This window comes from Megalobrama amblycephala, linkage group LG24, assembly GCF_018812025.1.
Source record: "Megalobrama amblycephala isolate DHTTF-2021 linkage group LG24, ASM1881202v1, whole genome shotgun sequence".
NCBI classification, from domain to species: Eukaryota; Metazoa; Chordata; class Actinopteri; order Cypriniformes; family Xenocyprididae; genus Megalobrama; species Megalobrama amblycephala.
The window spans coordinates 17,440,483-17,466,818 of record NC_063067.1 but is presented as its reverse complement, the minus strand read 5'-3'; the positions used below and the strand labels follow the sequence as shown (position 1 = coordinate 17,466,818).

Here is a 26,336-nt window from a genome sequence, read left to right as displayed (position 1 = left end):
GCAGCGGTTGCAGTTAAAAATCATAATTTGTGTTCTACTGAAGAAACAAAGACACCTACATCTTTGATGCGCTGGGGGTAAGCAGATAAACATCAAATTTTCATTTTTGGGTGAACTATCCCTTTAAATTATAATAATATTTCACAATTATTGTTTTTACTGTATTTTTGATCAATAAATGCAGCCTTGGTGAGAGCATAAGAAAAGCATAAAAAGCATAAAAAAAAAATCTTACTGACCCCAAACTTTTGAACAATATCGTACCTGAACAATTGTCAAAACAAACATTTTTCTCTTTTTATTTAACATGCACCGATCAATTATTCCCAAAGAGGCCAAAAATATGTATTAAAAGTAAAAATTAAGTAAACAGGTTAAATATTTTATTTCATGTTGACTTTTAGCTGCACATATGACAGTGAAGCATAAGGCTACAATAAATATATTAGCTATGCTGCCTGCAAATGTTCAGCTAACAGATGGTGCTAATGGACAGACAACCTCACTGTGAAAAACACGAGGTGCAATGACAACTGTATCACACGCTGCTGGGAGATCTCTGTGCTTAAATAGTTTGTTGATGCGTTCAAGTCACAGTGATCAACACAACACAAGAGTGTTGACAGGTGCCGCATTATTAGTGATCTGGCGTGAGCTTGAAGCGGACTGTGAGGAAGCGGTGTGTATGTGTGTGACTCAGAGCTACAGCGATGTGAAGACTAGAAGCAAAGGCATACGATTTATATGAACGGACACATGGAGACAGAGAAAGAGATTCTCGCAGGTGACTCATCCTCATATTTTCTTGTATCTCTTTCTCCACTCCCTCTCCTCCCTTTCTCCTCCTTATTTCACATAGATTCACAAAGGCTTGTCTGCGTCTGTATCTAGACTCATTATTTCAGATTTCAGCTGCTAACAAGCCAAATATAATAATACAGTGAATGTAGAGTATAATCAAATGAAATGTTAGATCTACATTCATTCAGGAGCTTTGCTTTCTTTGTTAAAGACATGTGGTGGCAACAGCTCATCTACTTAATAGTTTTAAGGTGAGATACTACATGCAAAAGCAATGACTTTTTAAAAAAAAAAAAAACATATAAATACATTTTATATTATAAATATATTATACATTTCATTAAATAAAGGTTGTCTTAGAGTAACATAGAAAACATAATACATCTCATATCATATTATATATTAATTTTGCCAATTTAATAGACCATTTTATCTTTAAAAAAAGGGGGAAATGTATGTTCATCATTTACATACACATTAAAACAAACATTACATTATTGCATATAACAAAAGGGTTTGAGTTTTGGTCTGTTGATGATTATATTTAAACAAATGTCGAGTCTAAGTCACTTAATATGCAATTTTTTTTTTTACATGTGATAATGTGATGCCTAATTTCCATATATCAAAAGTTTAAATGGCAAGGGCCAATAAAATCAAATTTAGATTTTGCATTTACTGATTCTTTTTTGCATATTCAAGAGTAATACTTCACCTTAATTCATACTATTATGTAGAATGAGTTAAGAGAGAAGCAGAAAAACACTGACACAGATGCAGTACATAGGTCTGCTACCGTTACGCCTACAGATCACAAACGTCTCATAAAGCACTTTGATGGTAAAAATGCTTTATGATCAGGTGGTTCTGATACCTAGCAATATCGCTATCAATACAAAGGCTGAGCAAAACCAAGAGTCCAACCGCAGCAGGAAAAGGACGAGAACAAAAAGAGAGACAAAACAAGCAGAAACAGTCAGGCAACAGAAAATCATAAGACAAAAAGCAGCATTCAGATTAAACTGGCAAAGGAAATAAATGAGCAAAAGAGAGAATAAAGCAAACCGGCATCATTAAAAGAACACAACATGCACATTTTCAAAATAAGATATAGAGCTGTACAGGGCACTGTGCTTATTGGTTAAATTGCTGTTTGTCTTTTGGTCCACTAGATGGCTCTCTTGATCCCTGCAGGATTTTTCCCTCTCACTGACGCCAGCGGTGACTCATGTTCAACATGCTCTCCTGAATTCTAAGCAGTTAGGTAGATTCATTTGCATTAGGTGAGTAGAGCATTTGCAGGCCTGCCACTGACTGCAGACAGATAAATTGAACTTAATACTTGATTTAATAGGCCCTTTACTGAGAAAAAGTGCTTAGGTCGTCGACTGAAGAGAGCGAACACAACATACCTGCTGGAGTTGTGGGAAGATTTCAAGTTTTTAGCTGAGATGATGTTGAGAGACAGGACTGCGTCTGCAGCTGAATCATCCACTTCTGGTTTATTCCTGATTCGACCTACAGCAGACGCAATAATCAATGTCAGATGGCTGTAGCCTTTACAATACACTTTATAAAGCTGATGTTTTACGGTCCTGGCTGCTGATTGGCCGATACAGCATTCCAGCTGTGCTAATAGGAATTAGATGTTCTATTTAAGATTTCAGAACACAATTTGTACTGACCAACAACCAGCTCTCTGACGTCCTTCCAGTGCAGCTCACTGCCCTTCTCGTGGATCAGAGTGACTGTTATTCTACGTTGGATGCCCTGAAAATACAAGCAACACAGGTTACTAAAAGCAATCTCAATTTGAATCATTTATATGCCCTTGGCTAAGGACAGTGAACATGATCCTTAGGCTAAACGACAGATTTCCTGACTGCAAATGCAGAGAGAATTTAATATTAATAGTACATAGAGACAGAAGAACACAAGACCAGAGTGCATTGCAATGCAGACATCTATGAAAATCGAAAGCATTGATAACAGAAGTAAAAATTCAATCTTAAGTGCTATTATATTATCCAATTTATTATGCATACATGCGTTATCCAAAATACAATAGTTTTTTTTTGCCTATTTTTTGTCATCATTCCAGTACAATACTGTTTCTCCAGTTCCTCCATATATATATATATATATCATTGTTACTACTATCCATGATTTATACTCCTATTAGTGAAAGCCAGAATAAATACCTGGTGCAAAAGGTACGTGCCATGACAGGGAAGACCTCCTGTGTGATCTACTACTGCTGGGATATACCTACAATAAACAACACATGGTTTATATATACAAACAGCCTTTAGAGCAACATTTTTAAATCAGTGTTCGTACAGATACTGTAAAATGAAATTCTAGGACTTTCAAGGACTTTTCAAGCACTACTTCTTTGGTTTTCAAGGACTACAATCAGAGATCTCACTTATCAAACAAGAACTTTTTTAAATTCTAAAAAAGGTAAATAGATAAATAAAAATAATGAAACAAAAATGGTACAAAAAAAGTGCAGCACATGTAATGACTGTGGTAACTTTAACCATTGAAAGGATACTATGACAAAGATATCGCTTTCCTTATTCAAACTGATTTTTTCCCCATGAATGAAAGCTGTATCATATACTGTACTTGGATATTTATATGAGCAATATTATGCTCATAATAGCCATGTGAAATGGCTCTAAATGACGGGCTGCAGCATTAATTTGGTGTGAAAAGATTGTTTTATCGATAAAATGAAACACTAATTTCATATATATCGTCTTTCAATAATTCAAGCGCTTTTCATAAATATGGCTGTTTTCAAGGGATTTCCATGACTTAAATTTAAAAAAAAAAATCAAATTCAAGTACTTCAAGCACTTTAAGCACCTTGTATGAACCCTGTTAAATATACAAATTCTCTTTAAATGCTGCTAAAGGAGATGACTGAGTAAAAATATTTTAACCAGAAATTTTAGGCCAGTATGTAGATGTCAATATGGTTCACTTACTCTCCAGTGGGCTCCAGTTCACTGATCTCGAACCAGGCCAGCAGGTCATACTTGCTCACACACTGACCCAGGTTGGACTTGGTAATGGTGTTTAGTTTGGTGGCTGGCACTGCAAGGTAAGTGGAATATAAATAGGGCGGGAATATGGAGCACCAAATGGCTGATGTATTTAAATTAGCCTAATTTTTTTTACTAAAAAGGCCAAGTTCTATTAAAAAAATGCTGAACATGACAGAAAAACAATATGCGCATGAGTCACGTAATGTGAGAAAACACAAAGCATCAGCTTAAAGGAGGGTCATTATGTAGACTTTGGAAAATCGGCCACAAGAAACTCTATACTACATCGGGAAAATCAATACAGCTGATGTGCTCCTAAAACTGCAACTAAGGGGCGGCACTCCATTTCCTGCAGCGGCCTGTATTTTTTTTTTTTTTTAGGTGGGAGACAATTGTGCTGGGAAAAAGCTGCAGGAAATCTTATGCACAGAGATGGAAGAAAAACACTTGATGTTCGTAATTTGTGAAAAAAAAAAAAAATCTTGAGGGAAGCTAGCAAGAGAATATGGAAAACACCTAACATGATTTAATTAGCACTACTGTTTCAAAAGGAGACACAAAGCAGCTGTCATTGCAGTCTAGATCAACCAGGGAAGGAAAAAAAAGGGAGAGTGACACTTAAAAACACAGCAGCTGAAGGAAAAGCTTTTATAGCTTATCTTTGGCATCAGGAATATTAAAAGAACGTCGACTTTGGATTCTGTCATTGGGTAGGGAAGATGGACTACACTTGGTCACAGTACATTAAAGCACAGCACAGAGCCAATCACTATCAATCTAAACTACTATGCGCCTCTGAGGCTCTGTACCAACCGTCGTGTTTGGGCACTCTGAGAACGGGGCTGTTGGGTATGGGGAGGAAGGGGAAGTGGGACAACTCATCTACCCCTTCCTCCAAACTGGCGACGGCAGTGGAAGCCAGTGCGTTTGCGTGCTCCGAGAGCGTGTCCAACACTTGGCCGTGCACGTACCCGCTCATCAGGTACCTGATCAACTCAATCTTACGTGCATGGTCTGGGCGGATGACCCAGGTGAGAGTGGTGAGGATGTGGATTGAAATAAAAAAGACAAAGATGGAGTTATATGTGAGAAAGGGAAAAGATAAAGAATGTAGGGGCCCAAAATGTATTTGGACACTTAAAGTCCACTTGTAGTCAATAATTTTATCCCTTAAAGGTCCCGTTCTTCGTGATCCCATGTTTCAAACTTTAGTTAGTGTGTAATGTTTTTTGTTAGAGTATAAATAAAATCTGTAAAATTTTAAAGCTCAAAGTTCAATGCCAAGCGAGATATTTTATTTAACAGAAGTCGCCTACATCGAACGGCCAGTTTGGACTACATCCCTCTACTTCCTTCTTTAATGACGTCACTAAAACAGTTTTTTGACTAACCTCCGCCCACAGGAATACGCAAGAGTTGCGTTTGTAGAGTGTGTTTGTCGCCATGTCGTCGAAACGCTGTTATTTTCATCCCGCAGTCCAATCACCGGGTCTGATTCCGGCTCAAATTGATAGGGTAAAATTAAAGACATGTTTACAATAACACTGAGCGCGTGCATCTCCACGTTATGGTAAGAGGCGTGACCTTTCCGGGCAAGGTTCGCCTAAACTGCTGTCGAATCACAACACAGGAACCGCTGGCACAATCAGAACTCGTTACGTATTTCTGAAGGAGGGACTTCATAGAACAAGGAAGTCATCAGCCCGTTTTTATGACAGTGGAAACAGCGGTATACAGATAAGTAAATTATGTGAAAAATACTGTGTTTTTACACGCGAAACATGAACACATGTTATATTGCACACTATAAACACAATCAAAGCTTCAAAAAAACCACGAAAAACGGGACCTTTAAAACTAATCTTTGATCACAAAAATGACATATTTTAACGTTTTTTTCCTTTGAAAAAAACCGTTGTGTCTTAAAGTAGCTTGAATGTAACGCTACACCCTTGTTTCATTTAGCATACATGGAATCCATGAATATGCTAATTAGCCCCGCCTCCACTCACTCCCACCAGCTCAGAGATCCACTCGGTCAACGCTGCAAAATGGTATCGCTCTTTACAGCATCGGACACATAACGGTAATTAATATGATTAGCCTTTTGCTTGACTACATTATCAAACAGCTAATAATGTGTTGCTAATGCTACACAAATCATGTTTTCGCCATCTCTAAGTCAGACAGCTGCCTTCTAACAATCAGTATCCTTAGAAACGCTTTGAACAACTCAGAACGTCAGTGGAGAAAGGCATATAGTTCATCATAACATCGTAATATATACATCATACAACCATTATATTGCTAAATCTACCCATTTTTTTTCATATCAACAGAAAAATATACCGGGATAACCTGGCTTCTCTTGATACTCCACTGCTTTACGTCGGTCATAGTTAATGATATGCTAAAGCCTGCCAGCACGTTGACGTGATTGGTTATAAGATAGTTTGTGACGGAAGAAACACCAGCTATTTCAAACCGCATTGAATTTGCACACAGTTAGTCTTAAAGCATATTAAAAACACCACATAGACATATAAACAACATTAAAAACTTGATTTTCACCATAGGGGGACTATACTAAATATCTCTGCATCAAACTTAATGGCAATTATTTTAAAGAAAGATAAAAATATATTATAGTTCATTTTAAATTAGCTGGTGACCATTCAAAATCAATTCTAAGAAGGTTGAAAGCTGTATTAACCCTTAAATGCATACCTCGGGTCTTTAGTGACCCGGGACGTCATTCATTACCCTCCTCCTCATTCATTTTTTAAAGTTAGACATCAACTTTCTTGGTATTCCTCAATCAATTCATTATAAAGAATATAACAAGAAAAAAAATCATAAAATGATAAAAGAATGCCTATTTTTGTATTCATTTTTTGTAAAAATTGTATAGGGTCGCAAACGACCCGAGGTGTGTATGAGTGTACATATATTTTTTCTGCACAACAATAATTGAATCTTAGATGACAGAATAAGTGCAATTCACCTTTATTCCACAAGGTGGCAATGTCTGATACACAATGCTGAAGTGACGACTCATTTAGACAGAAAACGAAATAATAAGAGAAACATGAAATGGCTCAGAGATTTACTGCAGAGCAAGTACTGAACGCAATCAAATATGACTGTAACTGTTACTGGATGGATCTGGTGAAGCTGTTAGCGATCGAAATTTTGATTTTGAATATGTTGACAATTATATAGTTCTGAGAATATGTTTGAGATTGCAATTGGGCTCATATTCGTGACCTCAAATATAAAACTAGCCCATTATTTGCTGAATGTACTGGGAAATTAGCTCTGACGAGGACAGTGATGATGGCATAAAACATCTGCTCAAACGGAGCCCTTTCAAGCTTCAAAAGGTAACAAAATATGATTTATTTTATTCTTCTGTAATTGTTACTCTAATATCAGAGGAGTTTTATATTATCACGACAGGTAGAGATCCTTCCGTGTTAGATATAGATCCGGGTCGATAAAGACCCGAATATGTAATAATGATTGGCGAAACAGTCATGCATTTAAGGGTTAAAGGCAGACGCTGATGAAACACCCTAAATAAAAAAATAATCGCCTATTGTCCAGGTGTTCACATTGTTTTGTCCAATCCTCATAAATACCTTGCAACTGTATAAGAATATTTTTTAAAAATGTCTGAATGGCACCTGGGGACTTCAAACAATTTCAAGAGTTCTTTAAATGAGACTGTATACATATGACAGGTGTTGGAGGTTTTTAAACACACTGCATCTACAATCTATAAATCACAAACAGCACTACAGCTTTTTCCAATTATCCCCAGCTGAGCTGTAGCACCTCTAGATTCATATTGCAATATAAAAGACTGACAGCTCTAGGTGAAGATCAATATGCCATCAGAATGGATGACACTTCAAGGCTGCAGCCTTTGTTTTATTTTTGGTCGCAAAGGGAGATTTGTTCTCTATCAAAAAACAACAGTCTGGACAGGAACGGCTGACAGCTGCGTCTTTCAAACTGACTTGCCGCATAAATGGGATCCGGAGTCCTTTTGAGAGGAGATAACCGTATCAAACAAAAGAGCCAGAGATTACAGCATTATTGCGAATCGAGGTAGCTCCTTGTTTAATGAATCTTGTAATGAATTACACTAATAATTAGAGGGGAGATAGAGGAGCATACGTGCTCTGGGCGAGGATTATTTAAGTAATTGCTTTATTGTTACTTATGCAAATTTAAGACCCTTCAAGCTGACTTAATGAACATGTAATGTTCTTTATGAAGACAAATGAAGATGTCATTTTTGAGTTCTATAGCAGTTGCCATCATACCTGGTTTAGACAGAGGCATAGGTGGGGGGTAGTACTTTCTGGAAGGCTGAGAAGGGCTACAAGAGAAGAAGAAAATTAAATCAGACATGCAAAAAGAACTCTTACAACACTGTAAAAACTATATAAGATTTGATATTTGACAATTCTAAAATGTCATTCCTTTAAAAAACACAAATTTGAAAAGTCACCCTTAATGTGGTTACGTCCCTGAAATGCACTCAAAACAGTGAATAATTTCATGATAAACATAAGATAATGTTTATCAAATATGTAAAACTGGACAACAGGTTATTACCTGACCAATTCCTGTCCATGAATGTGCAGTGGGTGCTGTTGGTAATGGCCGAACACTTCAAACACAATTGGTTTGGTCTTTATGTACTCAATAAAGGACTCTGTCACCTCCACTGAGATCTGGATGTGAAAACCGAATAAATAAGTTGAAAACACATTCATATTTGCCTAAAGATGTGCAATAATGAAGCATAATTCTTTATACGCATCTAGCCTGATGAAATATTTTAATGAGAACAACTCTGAGGTGGTTATACCACCATAATGTTCATTTTCCTCCTTAAAACCTGATCTCTTTAGCTGCATTCAACACTTACATTCTGTACGTGGTAAAAGCCCAGCGGGGCACCTTTGCCTATGTTCTTCAGCGGCTCTGTGCTGAACGCCTCATCGTGACGATGGAGGAAACTGTTGGCAGCATGAGAGAGGATTACTGAGAGAAGCGTGACTGTGCGTTTGCGTGATTTATGTGAAAGTGTGTGTGTGTGTGTGTGTGTGCTCTGTCTGAATAAAGACCAATGAGACGGGAAAGAAGGGTTGCTATGGAGACAGGCTGACTCACTTGAATTGGCAGAAGATGTCTGCGTACTCAGGCGGGATACTGCTCGCCTGCAGAACGGTGACGCGGAAAGTGAAAATACTGCCCACTTCCAGATGCTCTGCCAAACCATCACCCAGTTTTGGGTCCACGTTCCCAAGCTTCAGGTCTTTTAGACACAAAAAACATGTGTAAATATGCATAATATTAGACTGTTTTATGTAAATTAATCTTTACATAGTTAATGTGAAATTGTAGATGGTATAGATGTTAGCTGATTTTCTTGGGCATTCTCTGTAATTTTATCTTACTTTGTAGAACCATCTAATTCTATTTAAGAAATATATAAAAAAAAAAATCATAGATGCTGAATTAAACTGAATGTTTTTTACTACTACTATTTCTATGGTGCAGAATCATCTAATTTTATAAAAATAAATATATACTGCAAAAAATGTAGGTTGATAGTTATTTGATATTATTTAATGTTTTAATAAACAACATCTAAATCTTTTTGGTCGTTTTCATGGTCTTTGTATCACTTATATTGACCTGTTAAAACCTGCTAGAAGAATCGATTTGGTCCTAAAGCTTTCAAAACACTGAGGCAGTGTAAATCAAATGTCTGGATGTGTAAGCATTTCTTTTCACTCAGACTGAATGGTTTTGTTCAGAGCTCAGGGGTTGCCAGCTGGCATGTGCATCCACACTCACCCATGTCATTTATTCTGTTCATTTCTTCTGAAGGGGTGATGACCTCTGAACTTTGACCTTGACCTTCCACAATACGCAGCTCTTCCAAAGAGAGGCCAGAGCGGGTCATGACCACAGAGGAGAAATCACTCTGGATGGTGGTAGAGTAAAAGAGGGGAAAAAAAGAGGAAATAAAAAGATAAAGGCAGCGATCATCAAAATGTCTCAGTATAAGCATAAACAACTCAAACCTTGTACAAACTACAGGTGCTGGTCATATAATTAGAAATATCATCAAGTTGATTTATTTCACCAATTCCATTCAAAAAGTGAAACTTGTATATTATATTCATTCATTACACACAGACTGATATATTTCAAATGTTTATTTCTTTTAATTTTGATGATTATAACTGACAACTAAGGAAAATCCCAAATTCAGTATCTCAGAAAATTAGAATATTGTGAAAAGGTTCAATATTGAAGACACCTGGTGCCACACTCTAATCAGCTAATTAACTCAAAACACCTGCAAAGGCCTTTAAATGGTCTCTCAGTCTAGTTCTGTAGGCTACACAATCATGGGGAAGACTGCTGACTTGACAGTTGTCCAAAAGATGACCATTGACACCTTGCACAAGGAGGGCAAGACACAAAAGGTCATTGCAAAAGAGGCTGGCTGTTCACAGAGCTCTGTGTCCAAGCACATTAATAGAGAGGCGAAGGGAAGGAAAAGATGTGGTAGAAAAAAAGTGTACAAGCAATAGGGATAACCGCACTCTGGAGAGGATTGTGAAACAAAACCCATTCAAAAATGTGGGGGAGATTCACAAAGAGTGGACTGCAGCTGGAGTCAGTGCTTCAAGAACCACTACGCACAGACATATGCAAGACATTGGTTTCAGCTGTCGCATTCCTTGTGTCAAGCCACTCTTGAACAACAGACAGCGTCAGAAGCGTCTAAAGACAAAAAGGACTGGACTGCTGCTGAGTGGTCCAAAGTTATGTTCTCTGATGAAAGTAAATTTTGCATTTTCTTTTATAAATCAGGGTCCCAGAGTCTGGAGGAAGAGAGGAGAGGCATACAATCCACGTTGCTTGAGGTCCAGTGTAAAGTTTCCACAGTCAGTGATGGTTTGGGGTGCCATGTCATCTGCTGGTGTTGGTCCACTGTGTTTTCTGAGGTCCAAGGTCAACGCAGCCATTTACCAGGAAGTTTTAGAGCACTTCATGCTTCCTGCTGCTGACCAACTTTATGGAGATGCAGATTTCATTTTCCAACAGGACTTGGCACCTGCACACAGTGCCAAAGCTACCAGTACCTGGTTTAAGGACCATGGTATCCCTGTTCTTAATTGGCCAGCAAACTCGCCTGACCTTAACCCCTATGGGGTATTGTGAAGAGGAAGATGTGATATGCCAGACCCAACAATGCAGAAGAGCTGAAGGCCACTATCAGAGCAACCTGGGCTCTCATAACACCTGAGCAGTGCCACAGACTGATCAACTCCATGCCACGCCGCATTGCTGCAGTAATTCAGGCAAAAGGAGCCCCAACTAAGTATTGAGTGCTGTACATGCTCATACTTTTCATGTTCATACTTTTCAGTTGGCCAGGATTTCTAAAAATCCTTTCTTTGTATTGGTCTTAAGTAATATTCTAATTTTCTGAGATATTGAATTTGGGATTTTCCTTAGTTGTCAGTTATAATCATCAAAATGAAAAGAAATAAACATTTGAAATATATCAGTCTGTGTGTAATGAATGAATATAATATACAAATTTCACTTTTTGAATGGAATTAGTGAAATAAATCAACTTTTTGATGATATTCTAATTATATGACCAGCACCTGTAGTACAAATGTCAAGCTTGAGACGGATCAAATTTTAAACTTCAAATGTTCAAATATTCAGTCTCTTAGTATCAATCTCAACATTTGTGAAATTTTTTTTCATTGGATTGTATTTATGAACAGGCCTTAAAATGTGCCACTTAGTTAAATATTTTAAATAATATCGTATATCATATCATAATATATTATACTACAGGGCTGTTTGAATCTGACTGGTTGATGAAAGTTCTAAAGTGTGCAACTGTTTTCAGGGAAACGCAAGGTAAAATAGTTCTAGGCAAGTCTTGACCACATTACATGTCAATATCACAATAGCACATACTCTCTTACTCTCGCTCTCTTTCCAACTCAAATGCACACACGTAGAGTACAGATACACAATTGCACAGAAACGTGTTGTCAGCACTGCTCTGATGATTTTATCAGTAAAATAGTTTAGTAACTTAAAAGCTACATGACATTTTGACAGCGCTGTTCTTGAAGCAGATAAACTTACAGTTTTGCTATAAGTCGGGATGCTGCTGCCGAACACTATTGAGAGACGCACAGACTCAGGTCATTCACACATGCTTAATCACTCTCTCTCTCTACCATAACTGCGTTAATAACTGTATTAGTCTGCTATCAATGGCTCAAGCCTCCGTTACTAGCTCTAAAATGACGTTTTGGAATTAGCAACGGAGGCGTGTGATGAGATGCGTATGAAATCAGTCCCACACACAAGAGTGTTTTAAGGACAAAAACCTGACAAATGTCTTGAAATACAACATCTGAACAATGTCTTGAGGTGTGGAAAAAATAGTATAAGTGGAATAATTAACTCCGGTCCATTGAATTATTAGAAATAATGCACACCTGAGGTATAATGGGTGTGCATTATTTTCTAATAATTCAACAGCATGTCAATTATTTCTTACATTAATATAATATATAATATACACATGAATTGTGAATATTATACAGTATATCTCACAGCTCCTATCTACTTGAATAGGGAAAGCCTGTAATCTTTAAAACTGTTTGTTCAGCTTACTGCAAAAACATACATCAAATAAGAAATAAAACCATAAATGTTGCTTATTTAGTTCAATTAAGGCTAAATAAAAACTAATATTTTACATCTTAGGTTAGGGATAGTGTTATATTCTAGAACAAACAGACCAGGTGATTTATTTGTCAATATAGTGACTGACACTTTTAGGAAGGCAGGACTTCCTTCTTTTTTCTACAAGTAGCCTAATTAACCTCCTCTGTATGGATATTTGACATTTGTGGGGAGAAATTATTGATATTTTCTTGCCTTGTATACATCCACTCAAGTTAAAATAACAGGAAAACTTAACTCTTTTCAGTTTTAAAATAACTTAAAAATCTCAAATGCTGGACTGGCTTGTACCTTTTTAAAATACTCGTTGTCAAAGGAAATCTTAGCAGTGCCCGACTGACGCACACCAGATCCATAATCGGGAGCCTCTTCGTCCGCTACAAAAACACAAATATCAAAGAATAAGGACACACATGTAACAGATTTGTTGAAAAACAACTTAATCAAGTGAATTAATGTTTACAAAGCACATCAGATTGATATCAACTGTGCTTAATTAAATCTGAGCAGAATCTTAATTAATTCATTAATATAGAGCAACGCTCACCAGCGATGGCTTGGACCCCCACTCGCAGGAATCCTCGCACATCTCCTTTCTCTGTTACTATAGCGACACGATGCACCAGAGGAACAGGGTACAGCAGGTTACTCAGGTACACGAAAGCTCTGGAGGAAAAAGAACAGCAATTATAGTACCACCCTGAGACTGTCTTACGCACACACGTTCAGAACATGTTAAAGAACCAAATGTATTAGTATGGAGGGTGCAGGAGATGCACAGCTGAGCAGTGTTATGCACAGTGACTTCCTTTCACTGTGGGGAAACAGGTTCATCTCCATTACCCTGATTAACACCATTGGAGAATAATGGATATGATGTGTCAGACACATTTACTAAGAGCTGACACAAACAAAACACAGCACTAAATGACAAAAGACAGAAAATGAATCCATCAACCTTGAAATTAAATGCAAAAGAAAAAGAACAAGAACAATTAAATAATTCATATATTATGCTGTACGGACACATAAAACAAAAAATATGTATTGGTTTGTTGCAAGAGAGATTGTATCAGAATATTTTATATTTTCAGAGGCTAGGGGGCACACATAGTCTGGATTTCAGGAGCTGTTTGCAGTCAGAGAGCTCCTCCTCCCCCCGTGGGCAGCCTCAAGGCCAAGATGGAGGAGAGCTATCACTGTAGCGCATCAGTGAAGTCACGATGACGCAGGTCCATTTGCGCCTCTGCATCCATACAGACTATGATGCCATCCTCCTCTATCCATCTCTCTTGTACAATTGACTGATAAATAACAGCTTTTACTTTAGTACACTGAATGAATATGAAAATTAAAGGAAAAAAGAATACAGATAAAATGAAATAAAAAATAAATGAATACACACAAACTTAATATTTTAATATATAAACACAATTAATAAATAAGTTACAAAAAATAAAGAAATTAGAGCTGTAAATCAAAAGGTTAATGTGTTAAAGGATGTGATTAATGAAATATGTTTTTTAAAGCCATTAGCACATATATTTACAATTCACAATTGTGAGCATTTGTTTCAAAGTCAATGGGGAAAGACATTCTTTACAGACTATTTATTTATAAACCCAGATGGGATGTTTAACAAAGTTCATTTGCGTTCTTGTAAGGTGAAATTTAATTACCATTGAGGCTAAGTGCAATATTACCCACAAGTAAAATATGTAATTTATAAAAATGTTAATGTGAACCCCAGCAAAGAACAAATGCAGCAGGCCAGTAGAAGAAACTGTGCATACGTAATATTAAAGGGTTAGTTCACCCAAAAATGAAAATTCTGTCATTAATTGCTCACCCTCATGCCGTTCCACACCCGTAAGACCTTCGTTAATCTTCGGAACACAAATTAAGATATTTTAGTTGAAATCCGATGGCTCAGTGAGGCCTGCATAGGGAGCAATGACATTTCCTCTCTCAAGATCCATAAAGGTACTAAAAACATATTTAAACTGTTAAAATGTTATTGCTGGCTATGGAGGCCTCACTGAGCCATCGGATTTCAACTAAAATATCTTAATTTGTGTTCTGAAGATCAACAAAGGTCTTACGGGTGTGGAACGGCATGAGGGTGAGTAATAAATGACAGAATTTTCATTTTTGGGTGAACTAACCCTTTAAGTCCATAAAGTGCTGGGAAAGTGCCTGTATTATTGAATTATCGTACATTTGCATTTCTTTGCTAGTATTAACGGTGCATTTTAATCAGTTCACAACACATTTAAATCGATTGACAGCCCGATTAAAATAAATACAATGGATGAAAACAAACAAATGTGTGCTAATGTTTAGAGCACTAATGTTAAACCAAACCAGACAGATGGAGGTTAAATGTAGGCTGTGGAGAACAGGAGGAGGTATCTGGTATAGCCATGTGAGCTGTTTCTCAGATAAGATCTGCTCTCGCATGACTAGATAATTCAATTTATTTCATTTTCAATGTATATAACTTATTTTTAGATCATGGAGCCCAATTAACAGCTGCATACTGAGCCACACAACTCTCTCCGTCTCTCTCCGTCACTCATTCTCTCTCTCCAGCCCTCATTTGTCAGGTTTCCCCTGAGCAGTGGCCACCACCAACCTGCCCACGAGGATGAACCATGGGGAACGGTCATAGAAGGGGTCCTGCCCATCACTGAAGATGTCAGAGCCCTCCTCGGTCCCAGCATCTGAGCTGGTGTCATCCACGAAAGCCTCATCATCCATGAAGTCCTCCATCTCGCTCTGCCGTTCGTCAGCCAGCTCGGTAATCTCAGAATCACTGGTGGAGAAGGTGGGCGAGGGCGTGCGGTCGGCCAGATGCTCGTTCACACAACCGTGAAAAATAGGTGAGCTAAAAAAAGATGCGTGGGTAGGATGCAGGCACAACAACAGTTTACAGAATTATTTAAATGACCTACATTTAAGGGCCATGACTTTAGATATGAAATAGAAAACAAACATTGCAGGTACATGAATAATTGCTCATTTTTTACTTTATGTTAATGCAATAAGCATTTAAATCTTAAAAAGAGGTCATAGAAACTGTGGTAATCTTGATTATGGAAATAAAACATGGGGAAAAAAATGAAAGAAAAAAAAAAAAAAAAAAAAAAAAATCACAAAATGAATTTGAAACATGAAATATAATGTGCACAAAGAAACAAAAAAAAACAAAAACAATCTACAAATGAAATGAAGGTAATGTTTAAAAAATAATGATAAATGGATGAAAACAGTGCATTTAAGAAATAAATAAACATACACCAGCACACAGCAAAACAAGCACATAATGATTGGGAAAAAAATGCAAATCAAACACACAAAAAAAATTATCTGAATAAAAAGGATGATTTAAATATGAAAAGAAAAATAACAGTGTAAATGACTAAACAAAGATGTCATAAATGATTTATGGGCTCCCACTTTCACTAAGAAAGCAGCTCTTTACAAACAAATATAACACAAATTCTCTCTCTCACACACAACACACTAAGAAATTTTAACTAAGAAAAGGCAAAAGGTTGGTAAAGAATTCACAGCATTTGAATAACCTTCTCTAGGCACATTTGCAGGACATAATATTATACAAAAAATTAGGGGTGCAACAGATCACATTATGGTTTTTGAGTCACAGATCGGATCTTTTTTTTTTTTTTTTTGAATCAGCCAAAAAAAATGAAGGGGGTTGTGTGTGACAATAATTGTAACCTTGTTATAAATCAAATATAGATTAATCTTTGTTAAAGCTGTGTTTTGTTTTTTGATTAACATTAATGACACAAACAGTAGCAGGAATTTAGAGGCTGCTGTCACTTTAAGACCTAATGCACGGATCCAATATACTGATAAATATCCAATTTCTTTCTCAACTGTTTACATTCATTTCAGACATAAATGACTGTGTTTATGAGAATACATGTCAAGATGGGTATTTTGTGATAATTTTGTGTGTATGTGTCAGTTTAATCGCAAGGAGGCGTGAAAGAGGATGAGTGTGCGCACATAAAACAGCGTGTGAGTACCGAAATGAGTTCTCTTTCGCCTGTTCTTGTGATTGAATGGTTTAAAATCACTTGAAGGTTTAAATTGGTATTGTTCAGAAACATGAGCAAATGATAAATCTTCTCTCTATGATGGTAAAACTTTGCACCGTAGGGCCTGGTCCGTACGGATCACGGATCAACTACGATCCGTTACACCCCTACAAAGAATTGATCTCTGTTAACATGCTCAATCATATCTCAAGTCGCAGGAACAAGGTTAAGTGATTAGCATACCTCCCAACCAGCTTGAACCAATGGAAGCGGTCATAGAACGGGTCACTGCCAGTCAAAGCACCCTCCCCATCCTCACCCTGATTGGACGAGGCCATCTCGCCTGCACGGTCATACATCTCTCGCATCTGGTCCAGCCTCTGCCTGGAAGAGCATGACAAAATCAACTCTTGATGGCGAATCGTGTGCTTTCTTTTCAAAATTTAAATGAACTTTATTACAATTTCTACATTAAAGCCTTTTGAATATAATGGTAATTGGTTTCCATGGGAACATTGGGTAATGTCAGCATGTAGAGGTACTAGTGTCATCTACAAAGAAAATGTGTTTTTGTCCGACTACCCGGACAAAATCGGCCCAAATATCAGTTGGGAATTCTCTTATTTGACACTTGGCACAGTAATGATAATTTGAGTATTTCGCAAAATATAGACTTGTTTCAGAGAATTAAACTAAAAATGAACTACATAAATAAAAACACATTGGTTAAACTGTTAAAACAGGCCATTATGCATATAATGCTGGATGTCATGTTGCAATATGGTCATGTGACTGGCCACATGAGACGCAAACTGAGTTCTTTGAATGACAGAACTCTTTGTTCCCAGTGAATTCATTTCCATTCGTACATGGGTTTTGTGAGGAGCCATGCAAATGTTGTTATAAATGTCACCCTGAGAAACAATTACAGTCTAAATAAAAAAAACATTTAAAGTAAACTTAAAAAAACAAATAAAATAGAGCTTTGGGATTTCTAAATGGATTGGTTCCAAATAATAATTGCACAAGAACAAAAAGACTTCTGTTAGCAAAACTGCATATTTCACAGGCTGGTTGGCAGCCTGAAGCTTACTTGAGTTTCTCCAGGGACCAGTAGTGAGTGGCTCCATTCTTCAAGTCTTGAACCTCCACAGCCACCACGGTTCGAGGGAAAGGCCTAGCGTCACGCTCTTTCTCCGGTTCTGGAGGTAGCAGTTCCGGGGGCAGCGGAGAGTAGAGGGTGTCTGTGAGCAAGACAAACTGGAACTGGACCTACAAATAGATACAGACATAAGGTCATCAACAAGGAGGAAAGATGTGAGCTGATGACTGTAAGATTATAGGTTCAGACCTAATTTTTGGCATCTGCTAAGTGGAGACTGAAGTAACGCAACAAAGCTAAAAACAGCATAAGATTTCCAATCGATAATGAAAAACATTAAAAATCACTCCTGCCACCACTGAAGCTATAAATACAAAGAGCGCATGATAAACCAGAAGAGAAATGTTTCTACACAGCAGGGGTCTTTATGAGGTTATACACATTGGAACTGAAAAAAGAGACATAAACAAACAAAAGTAGAGCAGGTGACAGAAAAAGAACTGACGAAACTGTAAGTGTGCTCTTTTTGACATTAATGAGCCAACTGTTGAAAGATGACACTTGGGTAATAAGTAAAGCAACAGAAATCTGTCTGAGAATATGTAAATATAGCAGAATGGACTGGTAAGCTGCCATCACAATGACAAACTCAGATTTATGAACTGTTTTGTGTCATGTTGTGTGTCCGGAACCATTAAATTAATGTTTTAGGGGCCATTCATACAGGAAGCAGTTATACATGCACTAGACTAGTGTTTCTAAACCTTTTTGACTACAAGGCCCCCCCATTGTCAAAGACTATCAATATAATTTTTTTTTTTTTTTTTACAGAAATTAGGAGTGGCAAATTTTAAAATAATTAAAGGTGCCCAAGAATGCTTTTTCACAAGATGTAATATAAGTCTAAGGTGTCTCCTGAATGTGTCTGTGAAGTTTCAGCTCAAAATACCCCATAGATTTTTTTAAATTAATTTTTTTAACTGCCTATTTTGGGGCATCATTAACAATGCACTGATTTACACTCGGCGCCGCCCCCTTAAATCACGTGCTCCCTGCCACACGAGCTGTCGACTATATTACAGCGCATTTACAAAGTTCACACAGCTAATATGACCCTCAAATGGATCTTTACAAGATGTTCGTCATGCATGCTGTATGCATGCGTCGAATTATGTAAGTAAAGTATTTATTTGGATGTTAACGTTTTATTCTGAGTGAATTTGAGGCTGTCCTCCGTGGCTAACGGCTAATGCTACACTGTTGGAGAGATTTATAAAGAATGAAGTTGTGTTTATGAATTATACAGACTGCAAGTGTTTAAAAATGAAAATAGCGACGGCTCTTGTCTCCGTGAATACAGTAAGAAACGATGGTAACTTTAACCACATTTAACAGTACATTAGCAACATGCTAACGAAACATTTAGAAAGACAATTTACAAATATCAGTAAAAATATCATGTTATCATGGATCATGTCAGTTATTATTGCTCCATCTGCCATTTTTCGCTGTTGTTCTTGCTTACCTAGTCTGATGCTTCATCTGTGCACAGATCCAGACGTTAATACTGGCTTGTGTAATCCCTTGAACATGGGCTGGCATTATGCAAATATTGGGGGCGTACACCCCGACTGTTACGTAACAATCGGTGTTATGTTGAGATTCGCCTGTTCTTCGGAGGTCGTTTAAACAAATGAGATTTATATAAGAAGGAGGAAACAATGGAGTTTGAGACTCAATGTATGTCTTTTCCATGTACTGAACTCTTGTTATTTAACTATGCCAAGGTAAATTCAATTTTTGAATCTAGGGCACCTTTAAATAAAATAATTATAAATAATTTTTATAATTAAATTTCATAGTTCCAATAACTGAATGTTCTTCATGGTTTATGGTTTTTTTATTACCAAAACAATTACATGTTTAGTTTGTGATTACAGGGTTTCTTAAATTTTTTACTCACAAATAGCAATTTCTACCAAATAATATATTTTGGACAACAGAAATGAATGAGTTCTTATTATATATAAATTACATTAATCATAAAAAAAATAAATTACTTATTACAACTAATATCCATGACTGTTCCATGTCAGGAAAAATTACACTTTTAAAATTCCCCTCATACAGTATATCCCCAGGTTGTCCAAGATCATGCCATTTAAATAAAAATGGCAGTTGTTAATGGAACAAAATAAAATTAGAAATATATGATTTCACCTCACATCTTTCACATCAATTTTTAACTATTTTAGCTAAAAATATCATCTTGTGGCACCTTTGGAAGTGTGGTGAGGCCCACTGGTTGAGAACCACTGCAATAGATGGACCTTTTGGCTGCTACACCGAGTCTTGCTGAATTTTCAGTGTTTCACACCATGCCAAGTTAAAAATAGTTCAATGTTTTAATGATTGACATTTTCACATGACACCTGTGTGCTGTACCTTTTTCTTGAGCTCCACACTGATGGCATTGGCTTCTTTGAGGTATACAGCATTGCCCCACAGCTGGTCTCTGAGGGAGGTGAACTGGTGGTATCGCCACTTCCTGAAAGCCCACTGGGCCAGCTCGTACTCATGCTGGGTCCAGGGCACTGCAATACAGGAACAATAGTCAAACATGGCACAGCATATAGTAGGTGGTTGTGAATTTGCCAAGCAGGACATCCTTATTGTTCCTGGAACAACAATCAATCCATCAGACTAGGTATTGGGAAGGGTGTAGGGGCTTATCAGCCTATTATTTATTTTCCTCTGATTGTAGTGGTAGCTTTGGTTGGGTTGAGGTTATAGATAGAGTTAGGACTGTGTTTGATAGAAATGCGATCCAAATGATGTTGATCCACGAACATGTCCTACTTACACAGTGTCCCAGTACATTGCACATTAACATCTTTTGACAATGGGGTACATTTCATTCCATAAGGTAGCTGAACACTAATATTCAAATAGTCAAAATTGTGATTTCGACCTATTTTGATTTTGGCACTCAAACTACACTACCTTCATCCTCTTCCTCCTCTTCTTCCTCCTCATCAGGCGTCTCCGCAGCCAATGAGCGGGTCTCCACCTGTTTCTGCAGCTCTTGCAGTTTACTCTCATAAACCTTTGAGAAAATGCGATGAAGAGAGAGGACAGCAGACACGATCTTATCAGCATTACAGACACTTACTGAACCTTGGAGAGATAAAAGTTACACGGTTACACTGTTGCTTCAACAAATGTGTGCCATTTGGCTAGTTCATGACAATGGAATAGTTAAAAAACTACTTTAAATTACATTTTTAAATGGCTTTAGCTGAAGTTAAAACTAAACAGCACTAATTTTGCACACAGAAGCAGACGATGAACACCCATTCATTTATATTCAAATAGACTTATTTTCTGAAAATAAGTAATGCTTCCCTGTCCAAATATAACCACCGTTGTCAGGTGGCTCAAGCATATATCGTGCTTAATATATACAAAAGTAAAAGTGAAAACTTGGAAAGCAGTTTCAATTTTGATGTTCTACCACGGGGAGAACATATTTCTGATAACAGCTAAGACATGATTTAAAAATCAAAGTCTGTTTCCTACTGCCACATATAAAACCTGTAGAAAGAACTTCAATGGTGCAAAAAATGTCAAGACGTTTTACTACTGAAATGCAACTAACATTTATAATATATTTAATAAGTAATGAAAAAGGCTTCAGGGTAGAGCATTTTATATGCTTATGTTTCACTAAAATGTGGTTATATTTTTTTTCTGACATTTAAGCAGGATTTAGTTATCCCACATAGTTTTTTAACAAATTAAAAATGTTCTGTCTGAAAAGGCAATGTCAAACAGCTGAAAATTTACTTGCACCAGATGGATAAAATAATTGCTCTGGAATTAAGTCCAACTCATTACTGTATATATTTCACTTTAGACACAGGACTAACTAATGGCTGACTGCTGTCATATCTCCTCAGAGCTGTAATATAATGAAATGATCACGATAAATACCCATCTAAATGTGATTGCTATAAGCATATGCTGTAATGTGTGTATAGCTGGAGACATCTGGCTCAGAACAACAGTCACCGCGTTTCAAACTTGTTCGCTTTATTTCAGTCATTGTTTGAAATCTTGATATTCAGCACATTTCAAGATAATAGCAATATTAGTAAACCATCAACACATCTTAGAGCACTGAAGATCATATGTTGCACAAAAACGCCCCCCAAAATAACACATTATAATACAGGGCCATTCGGAGGCACTCACCATTGCATATAGATAAACACTGAACAGACAAATGACATACCTTTAAAAAAAAGGGTAAAATACATTGTCCGTTTGAATGTATACTTTTTCTTTGCTCCTCTTGTTGTAGTTAAGAGTAGCTGGCAGCACCGTACATTAATGGTAGCATAACATTCTTTATTGGAGCAGGGAAATGGCATGTCTTGATAGTCATTCATACTTTCATTGCTGTGCTACACTGAAAGGTGAAGTGTGTAATTTCTGCTGCACTATACAGATTTAAAAAGAAAAAGAAAAAGACGGTTCTCAAACCCGCCCCTTCTCTTTCGCTGGACAGCAAAACAGATATCCCTGCCCTCAAACTGACAATATTGGTTGAGCCAATGTCATGGTGTCTGTATGCCCAAACAACAGAAGGCACCACACTGTTCAGAATAAAAATGTATTCTTTTTTTAAACTAGAGTCTTGCTTCTTTAGTTAACCAGTTTCATGATTTATACAATATGCATTACTTACTATACCAAAACCCAGGGGTTCCAATAGAAATAAGGCAGTAAATCTGGCAACAAAAAGCATTCAAGTCCTTCGTCCTTATGAAGCAATGCTGAAGCATGGACTTTTGACCTAGTTGGCTAACACTTTGCTCTGGCCAGAGGAGATGACATGAAGAGGATTTCAGAACATGTGCTTTGGTAATATGCAGCTGGTAATGGGACACACTTGGGTGCTGAGGCACACCAGTGCATAATTATATCAAGGCTTAAGCAGGGAAATCGCAGTGGCTTAAGTGCAAGGATGTACAACTACATTAACCCTATGTGAATGTAATTACTATTAGGTTTGAAAGAAAAAAAAATTAGTGGTAAATTTAATAAATTTGAGAAGTGTTCAGTGGCATTACATATATAAGCTGCGAGACTAAACGAGAAAATGAAACAAAAAGCAGTACATCATACCATCATACACGTGTCTGGCAAATTTTATTTGGCTTTTCCATTGCTAAAAACATGCTACTAGTTTCAAAATGAGCCTCAGAAACCATGGAAACCATCCTGTTAGAGGTCCTTTCCATGGCATGTCTCTGGAGCTTTTTGTGGGTTTGCTTACCACACAGCGGACACCCGAAAATAAATGTGATTCTAATCATGTTAAGATTGAGAAGAACGGCTGAGTGTTCTAGAACACTGACTCCATCCCGTGGGAACAGACTGTCCCCCCTATTGAGGATCAGAGTGCAGCAGACAGTTTAGAGGAACAATAGATGCAAAGCACGCTCTTACACGAAAACATTACCTCTGTGGATATGGATATTTAGTGCAGAGTGGTTTGTACTCAAAATAAGGCAGGACCAAACTTTATAAAATCAGAGTGGCAGTTTTTTTGGAAAAAAAAGAAACTCTTTTTACCAAACGCAAGGGGCAGCGTCTATATTTTTCACAATAAGAATGAGAAGAATTCAGTAAAAATCATTCGGTTTTCTTCATATATTGCCATTACAGTACTTGTTTTTAGGCGCCAAGTACAAGGAGATGAATGCAATACGTTAATGATACATTAGTGAGTCAATAAGGCACTTTAAAAGCACTCCTTCATAATCTTATCCTCATCTGCATAAGGCAGCTAGAGAAAGGCCTTTGCTGCCACCTTTCATATTCAAACTATTTATTGGGGAATATCAACTCAGGGACCCAAAACTTAATGAAATAAAATTATAAAATTTAACAGTAAAAACATCATCTCCAACATGTGTTTACAAAACATTCAAGAGGATAAAAAGTTGGCTATTAACCTTCCAGCATTTACTGAACACGTTACCTATGCACCTTCAATGCACAAATATGACTGAATTGTAAATTCAAAAACTCAAAATTCAAGTAATGGTTCAAGGTTCTCACTGGACAGTATGAAATGTTGCAGTGTAGTGGTTATGTGTTCAATGCTAAGATCTTTTCAGACCAGCAGCAAAACAGAGGTAAACTGAGGCAAATCAGTGTTAAAGTACTTCTCAAATACATGATGGCATCTCCAAAATATAGTAAAGTTTAAAAATGTTAATTCTACAGCCAAGAACTAAAGGGTGACTCTCTTAAAACCCATCGTTCCCAATACTTTATTGCAAAAAAATGTTTGTTTTAATAATCAAGGCTCAAGAAAATTGTTGTGACTTGGACACTTTTAACCAACACTCTTATTGCTAGACTTTTAACCCATATGCATAGCTAACAATGGATGGGGGATCATATTGTTGATGCAAGGTGTTTATGTGGTATATTCCAGGGAGATAATTGCAATATGGATCCACAAATGACAACAAGAACATTCAATTCTTTAAAAACAAGTGCCATAAAACAGTTTGACTTGATGGGGACAAGCTGTCCAATGCTTTGATGAGTCTGTGATGTGTGATTTGTAACGTCAACTAGTTCTGTACATGAACCTATGCCCTGCTTCCAATGTCACACTGTGGTTTCTCGACTGCCCTTCAAATTAGGGGCAGACATTTGCCTACGCATTCGGGGTGGCGTGCAAAAATTGTTGTGGTGGCTCGGCTGCTGATTGGGTGGGTACTGCGGGTAGTTATTGCTGGCATCAGTATTGTAATGATAGAACTGTTGAAGCTGTTGTTGTGGATAATGATGCTGGTTTTGGTTGTAGCGTGGCTGGTAAAAGGCCTGTTGGGGGTGAGGCGGCTTCCTGTTACCAGAATTGAGGGACTCCGTTGAGTCCGAGGCTCGCTGGCTGCTGTTGAAGGAGTTACTACGGCCTCGTTCATGGAGTTTGTGGCTTTGATTAGGTCTATGACTCAGGCCCTGCTCTAGATCTTTGCTTCTACGTTGACCCATGGGACTAGGAAGAGTAGGATATGTCTGGATGGTTGGTACCACTTGTTCTCCTGGCTCTGTGGCCTCCCCGGTGTCATCCTCTTCCTGGACTGCTTCTTTGGGTACTTTCAACTCAATCACCTGTTCGTCTGTTATAATGATGTGAGTGCCAGGGGTCCAGGAGTTGCGATGCTTGGGGTTACTCTTGAAGGGGAAGCGTAGCTTGCGGTCTTCGGGTGGGATGAAGCGGTGAGGTCCATTTTGCCTCCGGAGCTGCTTGGAAATCTCCTGTTGCTGGAGGTTCTTGAGGCGCACCTGCTCTTGTCGCATCCACCTCATACGTCCACGTCGGAACGAAGATTCATCATCTGTCATCTTAGACAACTGCTCATCCGACTGTTCACAGTTGGGCTTCTCTTCAGGAGCTTTACCTTCGCTGGAACTGCGGGCCCTCATGGGTCCACTGCGAGTGGTTTTATCCTGTGACTCATTGGAAATAAGTGGGATCACTTGCTCCATCTTCAACATCTTATTCCGGAGAGCTCGAATCTCTTCATCCTTCATGTTGTTCTGCTTTTTTACCTCTTGCAGGATGTCTTCGAGTTTGTCAATGTGCACCTTTAGGTCATCCATGTCAGTCACACCTCGTCCATTGGTTATGACATCTTCAATTCGTTCATCCCCAACCCCTACAGTGTCCCAAACATCTCGAGCCACTGCTCTCCAAGAATCTCGTTCATTCGGGTCTTTCTTGTTGTAGGTGGCACAAAGTTCCTTCATTTTCACTATGGCCAGAGCCTCAATCTCTTGACGAGTGTGACGGAAATCGTTCAGTGCCACCTCGTAGCAAATTTCTTTGACTGCCTGGATTTTCAAATCAGAGATGGTCACCCATTTGGAGTCCTTCGTAAGACGGCGACGCTGAGGGATCTGGTACATTTTGATAGGCTCTCGTCTTTTACCGCTGCTGGGTAAGCCACACTTTTTGACTATGGTTTGGAGCTTGCTGGGAGGAAGTTTCTCCCGTAGAGAAGTGATGAGTCTCCAGCTCTCCTCGCATGACCTCTTATCAGAGTCGTCACCACTATCAGAGTCTCCATCCTTAAGAGAACAAAACAAGAAACAAACCAAAGAGTGCGAAAAACAAAATGGGAAAATTAAAATGGGGTATCGAAATCAAAAGGAATGTTTTCTGTAAAGAATGGACAGTGTTGTGATATGCGAAAATGGGAACGGCTAAATGAGAAAAACTTGATTCATTAAGCTGAGAAAAACTTGACGATTTCTAACTAACACAATCATTAAACTGCAAGACAGCACCTTTTGTAGACTGCAAGTTGACTATAGATATGGATATTTTAGAGAGCACTGTGTACTTGCAGATGCATTTAACAATACTCAGTACTTTCTAAGCATGGTGTGCCACTTTTATTT

General features: G+C 37.7%; 1 protein-coding gene across 13 annotated transcripts in view; it reads right to left on the bottom strand.

Annotated features, from left to right (window-relative positions):
• kif1b (kinesin family member 1B) overlaps positions 1-26,336 on the bottom strand; it is an 86,499-nt gene that overhangs the window by 10,863 nt on the left and 49,300 nt on the right. For 4 of the 13 annotated variants that reach the window (XM_048178236.1, XM_048178240.1, XM_048178237.1 and 1 more), the window contains 17 exons: positions 20,850-20,952; positions 20,292-20,440; positions 17,838-18,016; positions 16,988-17,128; positions 15,310-15,561; positions 13,222-13,340; positions 12,966-13,051; positions 9,735-9,864; positions 9,045-9,189; positions 8,800-8,890; positions 8,484-8,602; positions 8,189-8,244; positions 3,798-3,906; positions 3,003-3,069; positions 2,487-2,571; positions 2,214-2,319; positions 1,676-1,702 (listed from right to left, as the gene is read on the bottom strand). In XM_048178236.1, coding sequence (XP_048034193.1) covers positions 1,676-1,702; positions 2,214-2,319; positions 2,487-2,571; positions 3,003-3,069; positions 3,798-3,906; positions 8,189-8,244; positions 8,484-8,602; positions 8,800-8,890; positions 9,045-9,189; positions 9,735-9,864; positions 12,966-13,051; positions 13,222-13,340; positions 15,310-15,561; positions 16,988-17,128; positions 17,838-18,016; positions 20,292-20,440; positions 20,850-20,952 — 1,964 coding nt within the window. Of the gene's footprint in view, positions 1-1,675; positions 1,703-2,213; positions 2,320-2,486; positions 2,572-3,002; positions 3,070-3,797; positions 3,907-8,188; positions 8,245-8,483; positions 8,603-8,799; positions 8,891-9,044; positions 9,190-9,734; positions 9,865-12,965; positions 13,052-13,221; positions 13,341-15,309; positions 15,562-16,987; positions 17,129-17,837; positions 18,017-20,291; positions 20,441-20,849; positions 20,953-21,916; positions 26,004-26,336 lie in introns of those variants that run through there. The other 9 variants (XM_048178238.1, XM_048178241.1, XM_048178243.1 and 6 more) reach the window with 4 other exon arrangements.